The sequence below is a fragment of the Heliconius melpomene genome, chromosome 6 (assembly GCF_056956725.1).
Source record: "Heliconius melpomene rosina isolate 202511_hmr_F chromosome 6, ASM5695672v1, whole genome shotgun sequence".
Lineage (NCBI taxonomy): Eukaryota > Metazoa > Arthropoda > Insecta > Lepidoptera > Nymphalidae > Heliconius > Heliconius melpomene.
This window is the reverse complement of record NC_140394.1, coordinates 6,917,238-6,942,083: the sequence shown is the minus strand read 5'-3', so window position 1 is coordinate 6,942,083 and position 24,846 is coordinate 6,917,238. Positions and strand designations below refer to the sequence as shown.

General features: G+C 31.1%; 2 protein-coding genes across 14 annotated transcripts in view; one reads left to right on the top strand and one right to left on the bottom strand.

Annotated features, from left to right (window-relative positions):
- LOC146538264 (poly(rC)-binding protein 3-like) overlaps positions 1–24,398 on the bottom strand; it is a 178,297-nt gene extending 153,899 nt beyond the window's left edge. For 5 of the 13 annotated variants that reach the window (XM_085186469.1, XM_085186467.1, XM_085186475.1 and 2 more), the window contains exon 1: positions 24,015–24,397. The gene's annotated coding sequence lies outside the window, so the exon portion shown is untranslated. Of the gene's footprint in view, positions 1–24,014 lie in introns of all 13 variants that reach the window. The other 8 variants (XM_085186479.1, XM_085186483.1, XM_085186478.1 and 5 more) reach the window with 5 other exon arrangements.
- Positions 11,287–13,934, top strand: LOC146538265 (uncharacterized). Its single transcript, XM_085187038.1, has 4 exons — positions 11,287–11,408; positions 11,751–11,931; positions 13,236–13,383; positions 13,759–13,934. The coding sequence occupies exons 1-4, from the start codon at positions 11,287–11,289 to the stop codon at positions 13,932–13,934; spliced, it is 627 nt and encodes a 208-aa protein (XP_085043164.1).
- Positions 24,399–24,846: the final 448 nt, after the last annotated feature.

The following is a 24,846-nucleotide window of genomic DNA, read 5'->3' as shown; positions in this document are numbered from 1 at the left end:
CTTATTATTTATTAATATTTTCATTTCTTCGCTCTGCCACCAAGGCAAGAGCCCGGTGCTGGTTCCGCCACTTAACACGATATGCCTCGAAAAATACAGTGGAAAGGGGGGAACAGAGTGTCTTGACACTGGGTTTCCTATGCCTACCATGCTGTGTGGGGAATACAGTTTAAAGCTGTACCATAAAAATAATAATTAATTGTATTTAAAATATTGTTAGAATGATGATTTAGAATATTAACGAAACTATATCAATATTTAGTATGAAACTTGTATAATTACAGTCATAATTATATTAAGAATCTTTGTCTGTATTGCGGCTAGTATATATTTCATTCCAATTATACTTCTAGAGCGTACTTGTCTACGAAAAAATAAGTTTATTTGAATGAAATTTTACGTAGACACCCACTACCTGCATATGCCCCACTCCATACTCACACGAATTTGAGTTTCAGCGTAATTGGATATTTTAATTAGTTTATATTATGAAAAAAAAAATATTCGTGTCGTGAACATAAAATTAATTTTAAAAGTAGTAGGTAGTTGCTTTTTATTGTAAAATTGTATATCAACAAAAACGTAATTAAATGTTAAAATTTCATATTTTTGATGTACCTATGATTTTAAATTTAAAGTAGCGCCCGCCCCTGCATATTATATTTTATTCCATAACCGTTATGTTTGTAATTTTAACAGAAGTAAAATGAACTAAATTAAAAATAAGCATATAATTAAAATTAAATATTTACTAAATAACCTCAGTTAATGATGATGACTCCGAATATTCACAAATTTTTTCGTAGCTAGGGTAATATCCCGCATATAAAGGGTAGGCAGAAATAACCTGAGAATGTAGAGTTAAGACACTCTGTTCCCATAAAGACATTTCAGTTACCCTAGAGTGGTGGCACTCAACGCTATGCTTCGTTAGATACAGAACTAGAAAAGGAAAATATAAAATATATCATTAAATCGTGTGGGAATCGAATCCACAACCTATTGCATACACAGTAGCGCGCTTGTGCCCCGGAACCACAAATGTATTTAATATGTAGATACTTTGTAGTATTGAGTTAGTATATGTTTAGCACTAATCGCGGCATTCTCTATCACTACACGAACGACACGCTGCGAACCGATTACTAACCGATAGCTGTAGCTAGATCCATTAAAATAATAGTAATGGAACCGAAAAGTAACTCGCTTCTACTCAAACTGATTGATCTGTTTTAAATGTTTCACTTATCTGAAACCCTACTTCATTTAACGATTCACACTAGGATATATACTTATATATGTATATATATCGTTGGTTTAAAAATAAATGAGTAAAAAAGTAAATATTTCGGAAAAGTGAGTGGTAAGAGAGGTAGGGGGAGACCTCGGTAGACCTTCGAAAACACAATATGAAAGATACTGGAGGAAGATCACGTAAAAAGCATGAGGACCCCCCGGATTGCATGTATGAAGAGGTTGGTGACAGTGGACGAGGCGAAAGAGGTATGTAGAGATCGTAGCGTTTGGCGCTCCGTTCTCTTTGGCTACCCCGCTAGGGATAAAACGTGAAGCTATGTATGTATATACTAAATATTTCAATCCCCAAAGAAATATAATTTATTTAATGTGTATTTAATATTATGAAGAAACAAAAAAATAATATAGTATTTTAACTAAGAAATTCACATACGAGTTTTAAATATGAAACTCTACAATGTAATACGAATGATAATTTCTTTAAATTAATCATTTCTTATTGTTCTTAAAGAAACCTTTTTTGTTCCCTTCTAAATGTTTTAACTACAGCCATCTTCGAAAAAAGAGCTTCCCAAATATTCATTTTATACAAATCAAAACCATATTAAATATCACATAATGAATTATAAAATAAGTTCAAAATATAATAGATGAAGGAAACGTGTGAGAAGTAAGATGTGGTAAGAGAGTCACCGCTTAAGAGACTTTATTTACACTCACTATCTATGGCAGCTACATCAGGCTCTTTATTGTTTTGAAAGTAGTCGACATGAGATGGACTTTTTATTGTTAACAAACATCAACATTTACAGTTTCTCGTGAAACTACAATACTTAAACTATTCTTACATATTTTATATTTTTAATTTTAGTTATTTATGCTCTGGTATACAGAGCAAGACGTTAAGTTCCTCCATGATGGGGAACGGAGTGTCTCAACACTAGGTTCCCTCTACCTATCCTACTATGGATGAAGCTGCATTTTCTACTTTTTAATTTTTTACGTATATTGAATAAAATAAGCGAATTCTTCTATGAATTCCAAAAGCTTATTTTGTATGAATTCCAAAGTTATGTTAAATTTAACGTTGAATACTCAGATCCGATTAACACTTGCCTGGCTTTTAGTTTAAAACGGGCTTCAAGTGAAACAAGTTCTGGTAAACACTCGCTGATGTCCGGATGTCTGTATTTCAGTTACGTTATTGCTTTCACGGCAAATGAAAAACGTTGGACTTTATAAAACATTGGTCCGCAAAAGCACTTACTTTAATGACAGCTAAATTTGTTTTGACTCCATTTTTATTGTCATATATGAGTGTGATAGGAATAACTGTTGTTTTCCAATGATTGTGTACTTATGTACTTTTTTATGCTATTTACAAAATATTGTACGTATAGTATATGTACACATATAATAATGTAGTAGAGTATATTAATATTCTCCACATTTGACGTATTTAAGGAAACGGACCACTTTTATTAAGCATTAATTTTTCATTTATTATCAGTTCAAAATTATACTGTGGCATTATTTTTATAATTTGATTAATAATAAATATTATTTTATAATTACTATTTTTTTTCCTTATATCGAGAAACAGAGAATATTAATAAAATAATCATGAAAATTTATAAAAAATGATTTAAATTTTATGGTGTAACTATTTCTATGTTGTTTCATCAAAATTTAACACATCAAGAAACACTAATGGCCTGACTTAACAATCAGTCACTCCCCCCCATTCTGGATGTGGGTGACATTCCCTACAATGCGTTTAGCTCTCACAGACATTGAGCTGAGTGAAACAAGCATTTACATGACCTAAATAAATATTTACTTAGAGCGTATATCGAACGAGCTTTGGCTCGTATTTCATATGACGACCGTCTGGCAAGGAAATAGTTATTTAATATTGTATAATGGCAATGTTAATAAAATATCATAATATAATATGTAAATAAATAAAATCAGAGGCCAGTCGTGGACACCAGCGTGTGACTGTAAAAGCGACGGGGTGTGAGTTCGATTCTCACTCGAGGAAAAAAAATCTTTAATATTCTCATTACTTCGCTCTGGTGTCGAGGAGAGCGCGGCATTGAGTTCTGCAAGTCAACACACAATGCCTCCAGAATTTATCTAAAAGGATACGAAGGCAAAAGCCGGGAGAGTAGAGTGTCTTCACTAGACTCTCTCTGCCTACCGTGCTACATGCAGAATACATCGTAAAGATGAAAAATATATATTTTCCTTGAAATTTCCGATTTCTGAATTGTCATTAAATACTCTCTGTACTTCGCGGAGATTCTTCACAATACCTAAAACAAATAATAATCAGAGAAATACATATTGTCTCCATATTTGCACCTAAAATTAATGCATAATGCATTGCGTGCTTTCATATAAGTTATGATAACAAACAACGGAGTTATTTAAAACTAATATTTTTAAAACACAATATTCCTTTTAAACAAATGGCAAAGCCATTTTAGCTCAAGTTTTCTTTATAATAGAAAATAAAGTACACGTCGGCGTTCCAGTGAATATCGCTACAAAGGTGATATTCACTTTAGTTAGGGAAGTTTCCCAGCGTATATTTTAGCCCCATGCTTTGATACGATTATGTTTTTTCAGGAACGAAAGGCTTCTTTTTGTGAAGATTTGTAAGGATTTGGCGGCTGCCAATCTCGTTGTAAGACCTAGCTGTAGCTAGATACTTCGAACGGACAAAAAAGGAGCATCAGAATCGCATCAACACATTTCTAAAGTAACCTCGTGCAGGAAAATAACATACAAGCTGTTCTTTTAAAAAGATACATTATTATAAATATTAAGATTTATATAAAGCAAGCGTGAAATATTAATCTTAATTTGAATTCATTAATATAAATTCTTATTTGACTTTTTTTAAAAGAATAAAACAGCTTCTCGCTGTATCCCGCATATACCTAGCAGGGTAAGCAGAGGAAACTTAATGTTAAGACACTCTGTGCCTCAACTTCCTACGAATTTTATGAGGCATTGCTTGTTGAGTGGCGGAACTCAACGCCGGAATTTTGTCTAGGTGCCCAAGCGAAGAAATTAAAATATTGATAAATAATAATTCATTCCCCTGAGTACAGAAATAGAGAAATTATATTAGGTAAATTATAGGTAATTCTGACTGAACTAAAGTTTTATAATATGTAACTAAGAATGTATTTCTTTGTGTACGTAACTACACAAAAGAATGCATTCTGAGTAAATAAAGAGAAATTAATCTATATAATATGACCTGGTTTTTACTGAGCTGAAAGTTGTAAAATAGACAAAATAAAAACTGAAGTTTCTATTTCATCAGTTTTTCTTTCATCCTAATAAAGAGAAAAATGTAAACTACACCATTTTTTTTCCTAATATTTAAAAACTAACAAGAAATAAACAAAGTAGAATAACGCATGCAGATGCTAATATAACAACAAATAAGGTTCATTGAACGGACACAGGTGGGAGCACTCAGAAAATTATCAACACCCGTATGGGTATGGGGTGCTAATCCATCACGCGATCAGGATCAGTAGCTTTCATTAATCATACTCTATTGATTACTGTCTCACGTACAAACTACGTAATTTAGTGTGTGATGAGCTTTATTAAAGGATTTCAATACAACGCGGAAATGACAAAATTTACCGCTTCGTATATTGTAATTATTTAATTATTTATCACCTTCACGCTGTATTTAGTAGGGTAAGCAGAGGGAACCTAATGATAGTGTTAGGATACTCCGTTTCCCATTTTCCGCTGAATTCTGAAGACATTGAGTGGCGGAACCCAACGCCGCGGTTTGATTCGACCCATAATTTAAATAAATATTTCATTTAATTGAAAGGGTATAAGTCACGCAATTGTGTTACGATTGGTCTCCATAATTATTTAATTATTATTAAGGCAAAATCCTGCTTTAGCAAGCTTAATATTTATTCGAAATGATCCTATTTAAAATATTATATTGTATTCGTGAAATCATAACAATGTCATTAATTGTTAATTATTATTATCACGAAGTTTATCGCGCCGTAATCTGATATTTTACTGATAGTCATAAGATTCAAGAAGGAATTTTATATTTATGAATAAGCTTTCCAAAACATAAATACGTATTTTTATACTCAATTTTAATTTACTTTGTGTCTCCTATAATAACCCGTCATCTTTGTACACGAAGCTACAGGAGGAACACCGGTACGATAGTGACGACGGAGAGCTTGTGTTGCATCGTCTTCCCTCGTCTCACCTTCTAAAGGCTCACCCTAGAGGCAGTCTTAGCATCTTAGCGAGTGGAGACTGCATGAGTGCTGGCCATCCACATAGTCCAGTTATTCAATTGCATGTGGTGTTTAATCCATCGTGTAATTTAAATTTCAACCGAAGAAAAGAGAAAAATTAAGAAATAATGGTTATGCTCGTCCCTATATTAAAAATGAAAATTAATATTAAAAAGATTAATAAAATACCAATCTGTGTAAAATAAAAATCCAAAGCAATTTCAAACAACACAATTAAAATTATATTTAAGCAACCAGAAATTATATTGAAATTTAAGACTAAATAATATTGAAAATATAATTTTTAACGATCCTAAGCGGGCTTATTTCCAGATTAAATTATACTCCGTCTAAAAATTCACCTAAATTTTTGGCCGGGTTTTGCCTCGTTAAGATTTTATATGGGATTACAACAATGGCGGTCGCTAAAGCCCTCATTAAATAGTTATGTTCAATTTATTGTTTAATCTGATAGGATGGCGAATTGTCTGTTATTAACTCGCACATCGAGCGGTATAATTAATTTTGCAAATGTTGTTAGCGAATGGATGGAACAAAGGGAAACGGAGAGCTGAAAATCAACGCTAAGAAGTCACGAGTGTTTTGAAGTCTACTTCAAATACGTTTCGATATATATATCTTGAAATCATTAACTCATTCATTTAATTTGTATGGTATTAATTGTATATGTAATTTGAGATTAATAATAATTAACGAACGCTATCGTAGAGGAGTTGCTTTGTTTTAAATTGATATAGTTCTTGGTTTGAATCAAACGCTCAGCTTTTTCGTATTGGGGCAAAAAGTGGGGAACGGAAGTGTCTTAATACTAGGTTCCCAGGTTCCTTCTGCCTACCCTGCTATTTGCGGGAAGGTAAAAATAAACTTAATTCGTTAAAGAGTTAGTTAAATAAAACTTTTAAATAAAATATTTGGGGTACGAGTATATTTGATATAAAAATAAAAGTTTTAGCTAAAATTTCTGTAATGAGTACTCTGCAACCAGGGAATGACTTTAAAATTACCTTAACAAACCACACTCACCGTAGGTCTTCCAAGTTAGGAAGTGTTATAATTCTGTTGACTTAAAATTTTCAGTAAGTCTTATTATAAGTTTATTTTAGACGCCATCATACCGTCGTTTTGGCATACAAAGTGAATGAATGATCAATTCGACATTTTTAAAATCGAAATTGAATTGAAATTCCGCAAAATAATTAATTTCTATATTATTTTCGTCTATTTACGAATATATAACGCAACATGCGAATATAAGCATAAAAAGTTTTATCTTAATTGTAATAAACGGCACAATACAAAAAATACAGTAGAATTGATAACCTCCTTCTTTTTGAAGTCGGTTAAAAAAACTGAAGGTATTATATTTTTGATTAAATAGAATAAAAATATATTTTTATAACCCACTTTACAATATTATTACCAGTACATATATAGTAATAAATTACCTAAATAGTATCGATATCGAATCAACAATCATTTAAAAGCTGCCTGCATCAAACTATAATGATTGAGGCTTATCTTCAATTTCCATATGGCATTGATGTGACCTGCCTGACAATATGTTTGTTATATTATATAAATGGTTTTTTTTTAACTTAACGCTGTATTCCGCACATACCAGGGTAGGTGGAGGGAACCTGGGAACCTAGTGTTGAGTTCCCATTTAAACACTTCTGTTCCCCAACAACACAACTCTCAAAACCCCGATTTCATCAATCAATGAAATGAAATAAATTATGTTCATAAAAATATAGTTTTAGTTCTACGTTATACTTTTAGTTTTACGCAGAGCAGGAACAGAGTATACATAACATTTTTTAATTAATCTTTAATAATTTACATACTTTACAAGTTTATACATAAAAAACGATAAAGTCATTGTTTAAAAATATTTTATACAGTACTTAAGTAATTTTATCATGAAAAAGCGGGTATTAAAAGTCCCATGGGATGCAAGATATTACTAGTGCTTCCGCGAAAACTGCAATTTACAAGAGTGTTTCTCGTTGTTTATAATGTTTTTAGTAAATATCATAAATTTAAATATATTTAGTTCATCTTTTAATATTTAATACCTCAAAATATTGCTAGTACATTTTCACACATCACTAACATTCACCAAACTATTACGCATTATCTTTGAAATTAATTCTGGTTTTAACTGAAACGCATAACTATTCTACATTCCTAATAACTTTGAAATAACAGAAGATTAAAATAGTCTATGGTAAAATTAGCTAAGCCTGGAGCTACATTAGTGAAACATTGTATTTTGTACTAGTTATTTAAGTAGCAAAATGTAGTATCTAACACATTTTTTCAGCTTCAAGTTTATTCGAAATGAGAACTTAGTGTCAAAACACTCTGTTTTCCACGTTGCACCTAAATTTGAGATAGCATTTTAAGTGACGAAATTCAAAGTCGAGAAGGTAATGCAAAAAATTCAAGCCTCCGAGTGGGAACTAAATCTACAACTATCATGTTTACAATCAGTCGCTGTTCTACTGTACTAAAATTTAAAAAAAAATCAGACATTATTTTATACGTAACAAATGAAAAGACGATATTAAAACAATTTTGTTAAAGTTATTACGTGCATTTATGAGTTTAAAACGTTTTAATGTTATGAAACAACAACATTTGAAGTATTTTTCAAGAAACTTCCACTTCCACGCAATAAGAAAATACGAACTAATGAGGTGAGTAGGTAGATTTGTTTTCGGTCCGTAAGCTGGTTCTTGTGCTAGGCTCGTAGAAACTCGCGCAGGGGACTTTTGTTTCAATACCCCAACTTTAAGGTTTAAAATTAAGGAAAACGTAGAGTTCATTGTAACCAGACATTTCCGCACGAAGCTTTTATAAGTACGAAGATTTATTTTCCTAGAAGCCACTTCCTTACCTCATACATGCCTTAGCCGAAATTCATTCAAATTATTACAGAATAAATATTTCATAATATTGTTATAACATTTTCAATTGTTGTAATGTTCATATTTTTGGTCTCATTTGATTTCATTTTTACTCTTATTTTTGCTCTTATAATTCACATGAAGAGATGTAGCGCACTTTATGCCTTACTAGAATTCCTGCTTTAACCCTAACTACTTTCGTTCATAATCACAAAGTTTTGAGTGTGTGAGTGTGTGTATTGACGCACACTCTGACACTCAAAGTAATATTTTGAGTGTGTGTCAATATGCCTTTAGTGTAAAATTGTATGTATTATATTAAAATGTATATGTTAAATGTTTTCGCGTTTTGTTAAAAAACTAGGACTTCAAACACAAGGTGATCTCACAAAACTCTTCAGTAGTGTTGAAAGTACAGTATTTTACCATTAATAGCTTATCTTAATATAAAACGAGTATTAACTTATATTTCATCTATCTGTATTTCACTTTTCATGTATAATATAGACATACGTGTAAAGTAAAAAACATAAAAATAGATAAATAATTTTGTATTAAGAAATTTGTACCTAATTGCTTGCTACGTTTTTTTTATAAACTAGTGAACTAAAAGTATATTGTTATATAATATCCTAATAATACAAAATTTTTAATTAATAAGCTATAATTACTATAGTTTTATCTAAATTAGTTTAGTAATTTAATCGTGAAAACGAAACAAACATCCATCCTCACGAACTCTCACATTTACAATATTAGTCGGATGTAACTTTATGACGTTTCCAGTTTGAAAAGGATATGAATGCTACGAGTAGGTCGATGACTCATAAAAAGGCTTTCTATGTAGCGTTGTGATACGCGGGACACTCCACGGGGACAAGGGTGTCATTAGTCAGTAGAATAGAATAGTTGAATTATTTTCATAATTTATTTTTGAATAGTAGGCAGGTAGTTTATTTTCTCACAGCGACAATAAGCACAGGCTCGTTAGCACAACGTATGACGCACTCAGTATATATCCTATTCTATAATAAAATAGTAAAAAATTGTTCTTGTACGTTGAATATATTTGCGAAAAATTATATTGGACCTGGGCAGGATATAGGCTATATTCGAAATAAACTTCATAATCTAAATAAACGGTAATAAATAATGAAATGCCTGTATATCCACAAGCAATGCATGATAAATCTGTGAAATAAATAGGTATTATATGTAATTTAAAAGAATAAATTCGCCATATATACTTTCGTCAAATAAGACTTTTTGCTCAAGGCTTCTTAAGCAAGCAACGAACTTTAAGATGGCTCTCGCCGCTATTTAAAAGATTTCTTAGTGAGATTTAATATGTAATACATCGTAGTTAGTTCACTAAACACTCTATACTATGCTGTTTTTTTAAATTCAATTATTTAATAACATTTAATTTAAACTTCCCCGCTCGAGGAAATGATTTTTTTTTCTGTTATATAAAAACAAAAGATACAACATTTTTAAATAGTTTAATGTAATAAGCCAAAAATGTAGTATATTTTATTTAAATAGTCAGCTTTTGGTTGACGACCTGCCACTGTAAGACGATTCCATTCCTACTAAAAGGTTTTATTGCGGAAATTTAATATGTAATACATCTAAATTAATTTACTTAAGAACTGACATATTACAGAGAATCTACATTAACAAAGACGTACAAAGACGTAATTTAGACGTAGACGTAAAGACGGATATTAAAATAATAATTTTACTAAGAAGCGATTGATGAGATTTAGGAAGTATTTTTAGCCTCAAGCCTCGACCAAGAAGGAAAATCGAGGAAGAGCACCGTGAGGTTTAAGGGGGTATTATGGACAGAGTACATCACCAGATCCCGCGAATAGTAATTATTACTACAAAATATTAATAGCAATACTCAACAATAATAAATAACGCAGTGCGTATATGATGCAATAAGTATTTTATAATATTTTATCATAGCACGAACCACTAGCGCACATAGCTAAATGTTTACCATTTTCATTTAAAACAACGCGACTGTCTCTGCAATACTTAGCAGGTATTTATCAAAATGTTTGGAGTAAGCTCCTTATTCGTTATGAATGCAGAACTGCCAAAATAAGGCATCCATAGCCGTCTCGCTATTTCGCAAACGTCGAAATGCAAGAAGAGATACGACTAAAATTTAACCCATTCAAATAACTATAAAATGTAATTTCATTCTTTGTGAATTATCAGAAATATTATAGTTTAATATGTTTATTTTGTACGTGATATCGTTACATCGTAGTTCAAATACTGAAATTCTATTTAACGATGTTGATATTTAAAACAGAAATACATTGATGGTTTGGTTAAACAAAATATATTCGTCCGTATAGAAATCATAATCTCCTTGCTTCCCTTAAAAAATAGAGAAGATGATTACATGGTAAAAAAATCACAAGAGTGTGACTGTAAGCGCGATGGCTGCTGATGGTACAAGGCAAGGCGCGGCGTTGAACTCCGTCACGCAACTCACACGTAATGCCTCAGAACTCGGCGAAAAGTGGGAACGGAAAAATGAAATGAAAAAAAAAACGTATTAATTATTTTTAAAATAAGATATAAAAACCCTGTTTTCATTTGGCCATTGATCCCTAAATAGTAATCTCTTTATGTTTCAAATACCCATAATAATATATTGTCACTCATCATTATACACCATAAACTATTCCATCAAGTAAATATTAAATGAACGTTTGTGTGGATCTTTTAGTGTTATTTGTATCGGAGAGTTGTTAATACAGTACAGTACCATGATACTAAAGAAGATATTTACTTTGAAAAAGTTACTCATATTTAAATTGATTTTTGGACTATATTCCGATTGTAGTTCCTCTAAAATAATACGCCTATTTGCAAAGTTATATTGCATACTGTATATTGTCATTATTTTAGTTGTTTATTTATATTTTTTTCCTGATCATTTCGCTGATTTAACTATCACTAGTTTGTTGAGATTGTGTACTAATATATTGTTCTCATTATTTTATAAAGAAAAATATTTTATCCATTTACATTCGGATATCTCTATTATTGACAAAATTATAAAATTTGACTCTAGTAAAAATACATTTTCAGCAAGTACTTTTACGTTTCTTTTTATTTTAATTATAAAATTTATATCGATTTATGCTTTTAAATATGAATCAAATGCATTCGTAATATTTGTTATTATATATTTCGTAAACACGACCAATTACTTAAATTACTTAAGCAGTAACATGACTTTTGATTTATTCCACATGAAGTTTAAGTTTATAAAAGAAAACATAATTATGAAATTAAACGACCAACATTTAAATGTTGAAGAAAAATTACGCACTATAAAGAAGTTTATTAATGTGTACAAAACGCTATTGGATAGCGTTGATGCTGCCATCCCAGGAGTGCGAATAATGGTGCCTAAACTCCTATACTAAACTAGATTGCTTTAAATAACTTATCTGTCTTCTTTCCTTTTATTTAAAAACTTAACGTGTTGGATGCCAATGCTACATCTAAACAGATCATATTTACATATAAAAATAATATGAATATTCTTCTGAGAAAATCATGAAGGAATTGTTTTTTTATCATTCTAACCCCGCCGGGTGACGCCTCATGGGGGTGGAAAGTTTTTACACGGACGTGGGGGGCTGGGTCAGTATTACCTAGATTGGTGATGCAAATATCTTTCTATTATCTATTTGAATATTTTTTGTTCTCTATTTTCCGCTAGTAGAGTATTGATATTTACCAAAAATGCTAATATTAAAAAAATGGTTAAAACGGTGCACGTTTTTTATTTGACAAAGATATTAAAACTTACGAGTGAAAGTTATTCCATCATCAAGGAAATTTAATGAAAATAAGCTTTAGCTTTCATAGCATATAAATTGGAATTCGTTATGTATGAGAAATATTATTTCCATTAATATTTTTTACGTCCAACTTACCTTAAAAAGTTACTGAATGCATCGTTCATATTTTTTTGTCAATTTCATTAACATCCAAAATCTCTTCGTCTGTACTGGTGAGAAAATATGTATTTTTCACAGTCCGTTACTACATACTATTGAAAAAATATAAAATAAAGTTGTTCACAAGAACATTTCAAAGTCACAAAATAATGCAAGAATACAAAAAACTATAATATTAAAAATAAATTATTAAAAACACTTTAGAAAAAATGTCGTAAAATAATTACACAGACTACAGGTATGGGTCCATTGATTTACCTTTTTTACCTTGCATTTCTTATACCTCTTAACGCGGCCACTAAGCAACGGAGTTCCCGTTATATAACGGGTTACACGTATATACGTATAGTACTCCTATGTATGTATAATACGTTATTAAGTTTGAAACTAAATAGCTCCAGCTACTGAGTAGAGCAGCAAAGTTTATAAGTCGATGTAAAATTATACGCAATCCACGTGGGTAATTATGACCCAGCCCCTACAATGAAGTGTTAAAAACATATGAAAAGAATAAATGCTAAATTACATTAAATCTTTTTTTATATAGCTTGAATTAATATAGTAAATTTTATTTTATTTTGTTTTCAGTTATTCTCTGGATTAGTCTTCAATATATTTAAAATAATTTTTATAATATACTACAATATTAAAGACTTCATAAGCATGGTAAAGTATCTAAACTATTTTAACGTAAAATTAATCTTTTAAGTAATGACATAGTAATTAATTAGTAATATTTAAAGGGATTTCAACTAAATCAACTAGCGTATTTCTGTGACGCCATTCTGGGCACGTTGTTGATGTTTTGCGCAATAGTATTTGCCGAAATGGTGCTTAATGAGTACGACCAAATAAATGAATTATTAGTCGATGAACTTCTTTTATGCAATAGTAAGTATTTTTTTAAGATACAAATGTTCTTAAAGACTCAAACTCTTTTTTATATATCAATAACGCGAGGTGCTGCCAACACCTGACAGGCTGGCAGCTTACAGTGCTGAAAAGTGGAGAACATTCGTTTTATCATCCTTAGCACTAGATTCTCTCTTTATATTCGAGCTTTTCCACAAAATGATGACACATGCTAGTAACTACTTTGTATAATAATAAATTATTAATATAAATTAATAAGGATTTTGTTATAAAAAAATATTTTAGTGAACAGTAACATAGCAATTCAATCAGGAAAGAAAAAATACTCACAGTTCCTAGAGGCAATTTCAGCGATGTAGGGTTACATAATCTAGTAATATCTAATTGATCTCTATTATTCATCAGATAAAGACTTGCGTACGGAGCTCCTTCTCACAATGGACTACGTGGAAAGTCGCCCACCTAAGTACACAATATGGCGGATTTTACCCATCGATCTTAACCTTATAATGGGATTTATTAATGTTTGTGTTACCTATATAATTGTTTTGCTGCAGTTTGATGTTTAATATTGTAGTGTTTATTAATTAAATTAGTTAATACATAATTCTAAGCAATACATTTATAGATTTGAGGCCATCGTGGCGCTGACAGCGTCTGACTGTAAGCGCGATGATTGCAGATTCGAATCCCCGTTGAGGGAATGAATTATTTTATTAACCGATTTTAGGAGAATAAAGCATGGCGTTGAGTTTGCTGTCAATATCTCAATTTCGGGCATGAAGCGGAGTAAGAAGTGTCGTAACTCTAGATTCTTTAGCCCGCTATATGTGAAATACAGTGTAACAGTTACATTAAGCTTGAGAATCATTGAAAAATAATTAGAAAGCGGTTTGACTCTAAATATATTTAACACAATATTTTAAATCTATGAATTATCTTCGCTTTACAACTAAATGTTTGATATATTTTTATTTATTTATTCAAATTTGATAAGCTAGTCGTTACCAAAAACAGCTAATGCAGTGAACCGTAAACATAGGCACGCGCACTACTCACCCGTGTTAGAATAAACTGTGAGAAATGAGTTAAACTGAAATAAAATTTAAATTTTTATTCCATTTGAGTGAAATATAATATTAATGTATTTTTATGGTTATTCATTAAATAAAAAAAACTAATTCTATACATATTTTTTTATTTCACATTATAAGTTTTGCCAGTCTCCATAAAGATAAAGCATATTACCTACAGATTTTTTTTTTATGTTTTGAAAATTTAAATTCGTGTCTTCCTGTTTTTTTTAAATATCAAATTTTATCTCACAGAATAGTTAAAGTTATTCTGGATTTAATCAAAGTAGGTTTGTTATAGCAAAAGCTCAAAAGCTTATAAAATATATATACATAAAACTTTGCAAATTTTGTTATTAGGTGTCGAGCCGTTTGAAGTATAAATTTCCATATCGGAAATCAAGTCTGACGAAGAAAATTTCCTTAGCATTGATTTTTAGCAACTTACAAAATATTTCACAAGATATTGTTTATTTATTTTTAAGTACTTCTGGTATGATTAGTTATGTCTATTTTTATTAATAATTTTCCTCAGTTCAACCAACCTCAATACATAATATGTTAGTGTCCAATTTTGTCATGTTGTGTCAAAATGGCATAAAATCTATGTACATTAATATCAGTAAATTAATAATGGGATTTCAATAATATTTTTTAAAGTATCACCATAGACTCATAAATTAATAGACTAAATCCAAGCAATTTAATAAATAATTTACGAATAAATATTACAAGTAAGTACTATAAAAATATGATCTGTTTATTTTTTCAATCACATGCAATAACAATTTTATTATCTTTTATGAAATGAAATACAGGAACACAAACATTAACGTATTGTAAAACTTAGGTAATAACGAAAAAAAAAGAATATTGAAAACGTTATAATAAACATGAATTGCGAAGTCCTTAGTAATAAAATAAATTTCCATTAAAGCTATTTGTCGTTTCCATTAAAAAAAATCTCCTCCAATACAAAGGGATTTTCGCGCAACAAAGATGAAACATCGAAAGCGACCAAATCCACTTTATTTTGTGAGTGCTGTAATTTCTCTCTAAAAGCTGCAGTTTGTTAGTTTTTTTAACCGGTCAATTTTAGGATTTTGGTAAACTCTGGGGTGTATAGACTAAATTTGAATGAGAAAATATTTGATTTCAAATAGTGTTGTTTCATATGTTATCGATAAAACAAATGTAGTAATTTATTTGCCTATAACTATTAAAAAAATAATTTTCTTCCAATATTAAACAAATTTCAAGTTTTCATTATGATACCTATGCATATAAATATTATGATATGGTAAATACAGCTTCAATTTTGCATAAATTGTCATTGAGTTTTATTATAGAAAAATATAACAATGTTATTTTTGACGAAAAAAATATATTCAGAGTATTAGCGTACAGGCTTGGGGACAAATTCGGTCCCGCTGTGCTAGCGAAGCGCGAACATGGGGTCCGTACCTACCAAAGAGCTGGCTATTCACGCGTGCCAGATTGACAAGCGAGGAAAATACGAAATGAAATTGGAACCTTTTATACAAATTCTGGACTCAAACGGTTATCAGACTATCAGCGTGACCTGATTCTCTGCTTATCGATAACCTGGTGTTCATTGAAATAGTGATGTGGACGTTACATTTCATTCTATAAGCTATTAATGTAATTGAACTCTATCTCAAATCATAATTACAATATGAAATTAAATTGTTATACTGCACAATACATAGGTATATGGTTTCAAAGTTGTCGCAAACTATCCCTTCACGGCAGATCGGTTGTACCATTTTTTTTCCCCTAGCCTGTACTGTCCTATTGTTGGGCAAAGGCCTCCCTCTACTTCTTCCACTCTGGTCTATTTCGCGCTATTGAGCACCAGTCAGGCTTGTAATGGTCCAGCTCGTCTCGCCGTCTCCGTTTTGGTTGTACCAATGGTTTCTTAAAATTTTATCATGAAAAGACCTGGGAGTCAAGAAAATCTAATTACTATTATTCATTATAAAGAGTAAGCAAGATTTCAAAAATAAATAATATTGCCACTGTTTTTGTTTAATTTACTCTAAGAAAAAATATTTCTGAAAAATAGTTTACCAAATACATCCTGGGGGGGGTACATCCATATGGTTGATTATGCAAGCAAGTAAGTAATTTGCCTATTAATTAATTCAAAAAATAACGACCCATTTTTCTTGTGTTTAACTTTCTCATTATACCTACATATGTATAAATATATCGTTATGATATTACGGCAATTTTAAGGGTAGCTGTATTCCGAGCGTTATGGAATGTTAATGTTCCTTTACGGCGTCATAATTGTGGTCTCCTTCAGCTATATTGCCATTCCAACTCGTCTCGCTCTTGGATCGGACACTATACCTACGGATACCTTGATTTAATAATAACAACCGAAATATTAAAATAATAAATAATAATTAATAATAATAAACTTAATCACCAAAAATATTATTTAGAAAAAAGACATCTTCAAACAAAAGGTCTGGCTGCAGTAGCTGATAATAGTCCAAATCAATACAGAACGTCCGTCAGACCGAAGCCCGCTAAGTTATTTAAAATGCAGTCGACACATCATCCGAGCGCAAATGCAATATTCGCCTTGCTCATGCGGAAACATGGTTATTTTCAATCAAGGTTTTTCATCACAAAAATCCTTTTAGCTCTAGTTAATTTCATACATACATAGGTTAAATAAAAATTTTCGAAACAAAAGATCCATTTATTGATTTAAAACAAAATGACTCCGTCAGCCCTATAACTTTTCTATTTTCTATATGAAAACAGTAATGGAGAGGTATCATTACGGTGTGCAATTATTGGAAAAGTAAATTAAAATGGCGGTCAATCACTATGCACAATATTATTACAGAATATTCTCTTGGAGATATTTTAGATTTTTTACATTAAATTGTTGCTTAAAGGGTGAATCGAATTTATTTTTTTTATTTATATCTGTGCATATGTAGCATTTAGATTTTGTAATGATATGTTATGGGCAGTTTCCATTCAGGACCACAAAATCACCTCTGGTGATGACTTACGAATGAATTCTATCGTGTAATAACAAAGAAGAGAGATGATAAATATAGCTTTAAGTAAAGATTAAATATTAATTAAAATATTTTTAATATTCTTAAAGTGCTATTCCACACTTGGGAACGAAGTAATTTCTAAAAAGTATCTCAATTATAAATTAAAATAATATAAGCTGAAAATTTACCTTTCAAAATTTTTATTTTAAACAAGAAACTTCATGGCATTTCAAATATCAACTTATTTATTTTATACTCTGTTCTATCTTACAATAATGTTAGCCGAGAATTTTGTTTTGTTTAACTTTTATATATCTACTGTCATACAAAAGTTTTAACAAGCTCCACTCAACTCCTCTCAGCGAAAGCTTTAGGATTTTGAAATGTATCATAGACGATAGCAGGTACAAGATAATACTTATTTGTGATGATTTTCAATTTAAATATAATATTTGCAATACATTTTTTAATTGATTGTATTTTCGCTTTCATGGAACATTTTTGACACCCTAAATTATTATAAGTAAGGCTTACTTAAGTTATGATAATCGGATAAACAATAAGGCAGTTAAGACCTGTCCATCATGAAAGTCCAATCAGTAGATGATTTTAAAATTGGCTTTTGTGGACATTTTTTAAGCAAGCATATTTATCTGTGATCTTGTTACCGAAAGACTAATTGCCTCACCAATGAAAACTAACTCTTTATGGTGGCAATACCAATATTGGTATCTACTTACCAAGGTTGTCTGGTAGAGATTGCTTAAAGCAATAAGACCGCCTTTGCATACGTGTTTTTCTTTCAATTTCATTTGTGTTGTTCTTTCTATATATTTCTTTTATGTGTGCAATAAAGTATATTCTATTCTATTCTATTCTATTGGCCACCATCTATGAATACCCTACTCTCTATCAATAAGTGCTTAGCTATTCTTACTGTCTCATCGTACATGTCGTCGTCCATGTCAAAGTAACTACTTCATGGAAAAGTCATTTGGAACGCATTCAGACATAATTTTAAGAGTAGGTACTAAAGACTAAGATCTTACATTAGGTTCACCATTTTAGAGCTAACTAACGAGTTCCATAATTAAATATATAAAAGTATAGTGAAAATATATTTATAGTAGGATATATTATGACCGCAGAAAATTGATATTTGATATAAATATTTCTCTCGCGGACGTAAAATGTGGTCACTTTCCCTATTATCCAATAAGTTATTGGTTATATTGATTGCAAAAGGATTGTCTGATATATTAATTTGTAAAATGCTCTCATCGTATTTAATAAACCTAATTGGTATAACATTTGAAAAAAAAAATTCTTCAACTCTCTTCTATTACTTATAATTTAAACAGATTGAAGTTATTATTCTATTATATATAGTGCGAGGTATTAAACGAAATATACACCAACATGTATATTTTTTCATTTATTGCTTAATTTTCTTGTAATTTATAAAATTGGTATATTTTTTAACAGATTCGATTTAAAATGGGCTATTTTGAATATGTGAAATCAAATCTTTATAGGATTTCATTAAAATCTTCAATGTACTTTTAAATATGGTAATCCATAATCCAGAAAATTCTAAATTATATTGTTATTGTCAATCTCAAGAATATTTTGTTTACTATTAATATATTTGCAATATTTTTTTTATGTTGTGCATCATCTATCAATTCCTCGAATGTAACCAGTTTAATTCTATAACGGATCAAGTGGATTGCCTCCGTAAACTTGTCTAGGGCTGGATATCTCTTAGGTCATTCACACTATCGTCTTCCTAAGCTGCCCTTACAGTTATATCTCAGTACAGATTGCAATAAACTTATTTAATAAAAACAACAAACTTGTCACATGACTAAAATTAAAGTATATAATTTTATTTTAAAATCACCTATATTATAAATAAAATATAATGTTTATCAAGAGGATGGAAATTCTGAATTGGAGCAATCACCATTATAATTTATAAAACAACTTTCAACCATGTTTAATTGAATATATGATTATAATGTAAAGGTAAATTTTACGCGAATCTTTTGAAATACCTATTGAAAATTAATTAGACCATACAAAATTCGACAAATAATGATTTGGTTCGGGTAGAAATCTTAACTAAACGTACTCGACCGGTGACCCAAAGGTTGTTAAACAACCTCACAATCAATATAAAAATTCATAGAATTTGAAAATTTATGTTCTGAAAGCAATAAAAGCATTTTATAACATACTTCAAACTTGATGAGATGAAAACTTTGAGTTTATGGAAGAGCGGTTTTGCAAAGCAAAAACGTTATCAAAAGTCTCTTGTGTACTACGCTCCAATACACTGTCTCGATATATATTTTGTTTCGTTACGTTGATTTCTGTATCCGATAATGTATAGTATCAAGAAATGTAGAGTGCGTATGTTCAGTTTACTTATTATAATATTTTTATATGTGGACGCCATCGTGAATTAGTTAATCTTTGTTTTTTTCCCTAGCCTGTACTATCCCATTGTTGGGCAAAGGCCTCTCCACTTCTTTCATTCTGGTCTATTTCGCGCTATTGTGCACCAGACAGGCTTACAATGGTCCAGCTCGTCTCATCATCTCCGTTTTGGTCTGCCAATTCTCCTTTTAGAGCTCGGAATCCACGTGGTAGAAGATTTCGCCCAAGACTCTTCAGGCATGCGGCAGACGTGTCCAGCCCAGTCCCATTTCAGCATAGCGGCTTTCATACCCACGTCAGCGATTTCTGTACGAGAGCGCAGTTGGGTGGGAGCGCAGTTGGGTGGGAGCGCAGTTGGGTGGGCAAAGATATAAAAATCCGAAACCGGATTTTTATATCTTTGTTTGATTTTATGATATTATGGTTTTACGTTCAATTTCAATTTTGCGAAAAGTATTTTTTAAATTTATCTTAAAGCCGAAAGGTCAAAAAAGTTCCTTACCTTCCAACATTTAAAAAAAAGTATTTATAAAAATACAGTATTTTTCCAGAGTTGTAATGTCGATCGTACATACGTCCATACTGTATGTAGAACAAAAACTAAGGTATTAAGTAGCGTTGCGGCTTTCAATTCACAGTAGCTACGGTTTCACCGGACCGTCCGCGTTCGACCCGTCGCCGTCGCGCTAGTACGTTGAGATATTTGATTTAGCTTTGACGACATGCCATTTAAAGTGCACGCCAGACGCCAGTACGGAAACTATTTACACATTACATATGTCATTTGAACTAAAATATTATATAGGCTACTACTCTGCTAGTCTTTAAAGATTATTTATATAGAGTAGGAATTAATTATTATGAAAAGTATTTTTGATTTCATTTCATTTTAATGTAGGAAAAATATAAGGGGAAAAAACGTCGATTTGATAAATGTAAAAAGTACATCTATATATTAAAGACAATATCATTTATATTATGGTTGTAACGAATCATGTATTAAAGTCATACAAATGAACAAGAAAATAAAATTTCCTATAATATATTTTTTATTGCCACAAAAATTATTATAATAAGAAACCATGTAAGAATTCTTTTGAAAAACCAATAAGTACCAATAAAAGATATTCATTTGATCTTAGATGAGAGGTACATTTTGTTATCAATTGGGCTACACAAAAATGAATGACAAAGGGAGTCAATAGATAAGTCAGTTAATAGGAATCAGTATGAATAAGTAGGTATTCGTATACATTTTTACGTATTCAATTACCTAATGGGTTCTCAGGTTCGTCATATATTGGATATTTCAATAAGGAAAAAGGCTTTAGACAACCGTCGTGGCATTGTGGAAAAACAGTTTGCACTTTGCATCGTTCGGTTTAAATTTGGGAAATATAAATTTGAAAGAAAGGTAAATATTTATTTTACATTTTTTAGTTGATATTGAGGCAGTCATGGTGAAGCGGCACAAAGGTGTGACTGTAGCGCGACGGTTGTGGATTCGATTTCCACTCGAGGAAGTGAAATATTTATTTACGTTTATATATATTTCCATTTGTTCGCTCTGGTGTCAAGGCAAAGCGCGGTGTTGAGTTCTGCCACTCAACACGCAATGTCGTAAGTGTCTTAACACTATGTATATACCCTGCTGTGTGCGGGATACAGCGTGAAGCTAATTTACCACTACAGCTAGCCACTTAGGAAAGAAAATACTTATTTTAACCTTTTAATACATTTTATGAAACTCTACTCAATACTTTATTTAATTTATTAATAATGTTCTTATAATCTATGAGGAAATAGTTGTACAGAACACATAATAAATTACAACAACGCGCGAACTAATAAGTCTGTAACATGTATTTCAGTACTTGCGTGCGGTACTATTTATAAGATAAATATTAATAAGCTGCTTTAAACACTGAATACTCGGAGCCACATTTATGTTTGTCTTTTTGAAAAACTCTCTCTCCCTCTCTCTCTGTCTCTCGTCAAATGTAATAACGTACAATTCGACGTAACGTTTTATTTTTCTTTGCTTGTGATGTGTTTTTGAGTGTTTATTTTACTTTCCCGTTACACGAATTCTCGTTAATTTAAATGAGCTCATATTTTTCACTGTTTAGATATATTTTTAAAATAAATATAAGCTTGACGATTAGCTTAGTTTATTTAAATAAAATAAAAAGTTGTATTTTTTTTAAACCTTTGGTAATTCAATAGTTTATTTATATTTTCTTTCAACCTAATCTACAATAATATTAAGATATTAAGTCAATACAAAATTGTAGTATATTTAACTAGTAGTAATTAATATAAATACACGAAATAATTGTAACAGTGCCAATATATATTCAAGCAAAATTTGCACAAGCAAGTTCTTTTAGAGGCTGTGTTGAATCTTTTTTTGGAAAGTTAAACAAAATATGTTAAAATAACTGTATCTAAATCCCAGTTATTGAATAAAATATAATTTCAACACGTTACAGTGTATAAAATATGAATGACATAAAACATCCAGTATAGTAGGGCATCTCCAGCAAAGCTCCCTGAGTCCCAATAGGAAGATACGTCTCCATTTTTGCGCCCCCAGGCCCCGAGCGTATATAATTTAACCCATAAAGACCGTAAGGGACAAAGTTTGTAACGCACTAAGTGTATTTCAGTAAAAGTTTGAAAGTTTTCAACTTAACAGTTAATTTGTTTCAGCAGTTATTATTAATATCCAACTTAAAAAATCATAGTTTATTATTTTAGATATACGAATGATGAATATTAAAGCATTATAAATATTCTACATTTAATTAAAAATATAATCACATATAGAAATGAATGAAATGAATGATTAATTACGATTCATTTGATTCATTCCATTAAATGAATCAAAAATAAATCATTAATTATATTACAAATATTGGTATATAGATATAACGAAACAATCTAAACACAATTCTTTAGAACATTTAAAAGTAAAGTAATTTCCAGTGAAATAATTCCTAATTTATATCAATTCGGAGGCTCGCAAACATTTAAAAGCATTCAATTCCAAAGTTTTCCATTTCACTTTTTCCTTCTTCCGTTCACTGATTTATTATTTGTATAAGAAAATAATACAGGTAAACGGAGTGCCTTTAAGAAGTAGCTTTTGGATGATATAATGATTACTTATAATTATTATAAAAAACATTATAATTTATAATAACGATTTGATAATTGAGCCATCGTGGCGCAGCGGTGCAACGTCTGCCTGTAAACACGACGGTTATGGGTTCAATTTCCAATATGGAAAATAAATTGTTCTAATTTCCGCCCTCCCAGGTAGTATTGAGTTCTGCATCTCATCACGGAATGTCTCAAAAATTGATCGAAAAGTAGACAACGATATGTCTTAATGAAAGGTTACTTCTGCATATCCACATAACTTAAGGCTAAAAAACCATAATTATACAAATTAAATAATACCGATGTATATATTTTTTCTAGTTTCCGGTTGTTTATACTGTTAAGACATAAATATTAAATATTTTTCTCCCTCGAGTGAGAATCGAACCCACAACCATCGCGTTCACACGCTTGGCCCCAGCCCGTGCGCCACGACCATCTCAACATAATTATAAAATTTTCAAATCTTCGGTTCAGTTCTTAGTTTAAAAAAAAATTAATTTTATTAGGATGGACAGAAAGTAATAGAAACAAGCTATCATTTAGCATTTATGTCAATATGAACGCTATTAGCAAATTTGATATTGTTATATCGAGGGCCTCAATGTCAGTTTGCCGCGCGACACCCTCGATAGTGCTAATTACTGATTCTATGTGTGATGATGCTGTCAAAAAGAAAATAAATTTTCCAAACGGACGAGAAAACAAAACTTGTATTACATATTGCTACTGTGCAAACAATTAATGCAAAAATTATTACACAAACAAACAAAAATATATATTTCTTTATGATTTAAATATAAATTGAAGTAAGTGTTAAAGTAACAAAATAAATATAAGCAAAAAGTAAATTAATTTCTAACTTATTTGTATGGAAAAAAACAAAGTCATTTAAAAACAGCAGACGAATGCGAATTCTTACCTACTAAAGAGATGTAAATGAGAACGGCAACTTCAAACTGGCGCCTTTGACTCGGATCACTTTCCACTATTCCAACAATCCGACTCTGTTATTTTCACCCACAAAAGTTCAGAAAATAGTCACCAACGAGAGTTTTTTATTTATTTATTCTTATTTACACACATCGAATAAGTTCTTAATATATCAACTAACAAGAGAGCTACAATTATAGATAATGGGTTAGAATAATTTACTAATGATTGAATATTATATTAGATTTACAAAATAACGGTACGGGAGACGGTCCACTTCAGTACCGGTAGGATTGGAAAGATCGCACGTCACGGACAGGAGAGGTTCACACACGACCGAGGAGACCGAGTCGACGTGAGTGACGCCGAGCCGGGGCTCCCGCCCGCCTAACGCCGCGCTCCCGAGAGCAAAAAGGATGCAGCGAGCTAACCCCCGGCCCCGCGAATATCGCCGTTCTGATCTTCTCGTCAGAGTCTCAAGTACTCTTCACTGTTGGCAGCGCTCGTTCGGAGAGGGAGGGTTTTCTCTGCATCATTTCCATACTGGCTTATCTCGCAATGGCCTAGCTATGGAAGAGTAAAGCTTAGGCTTTAAGCATTGAATTCATTGTAGATTATTCCTGTCGAGATGAACACCTGACGTTTGGCGTCATATCGCGAAACATATGCCCCGGTTGGCTAGGTGTAGCAAATACCATAACGAATACTTTGGCTGAACACGCGCCATATTATGCAACGTTACGGTCGTGTATTGTGCAGTTTAAAATTTTCTTCTCCTTCGAGTAAGCTTTTAAAGAATGCGAGTGCCTTCACTATGAATA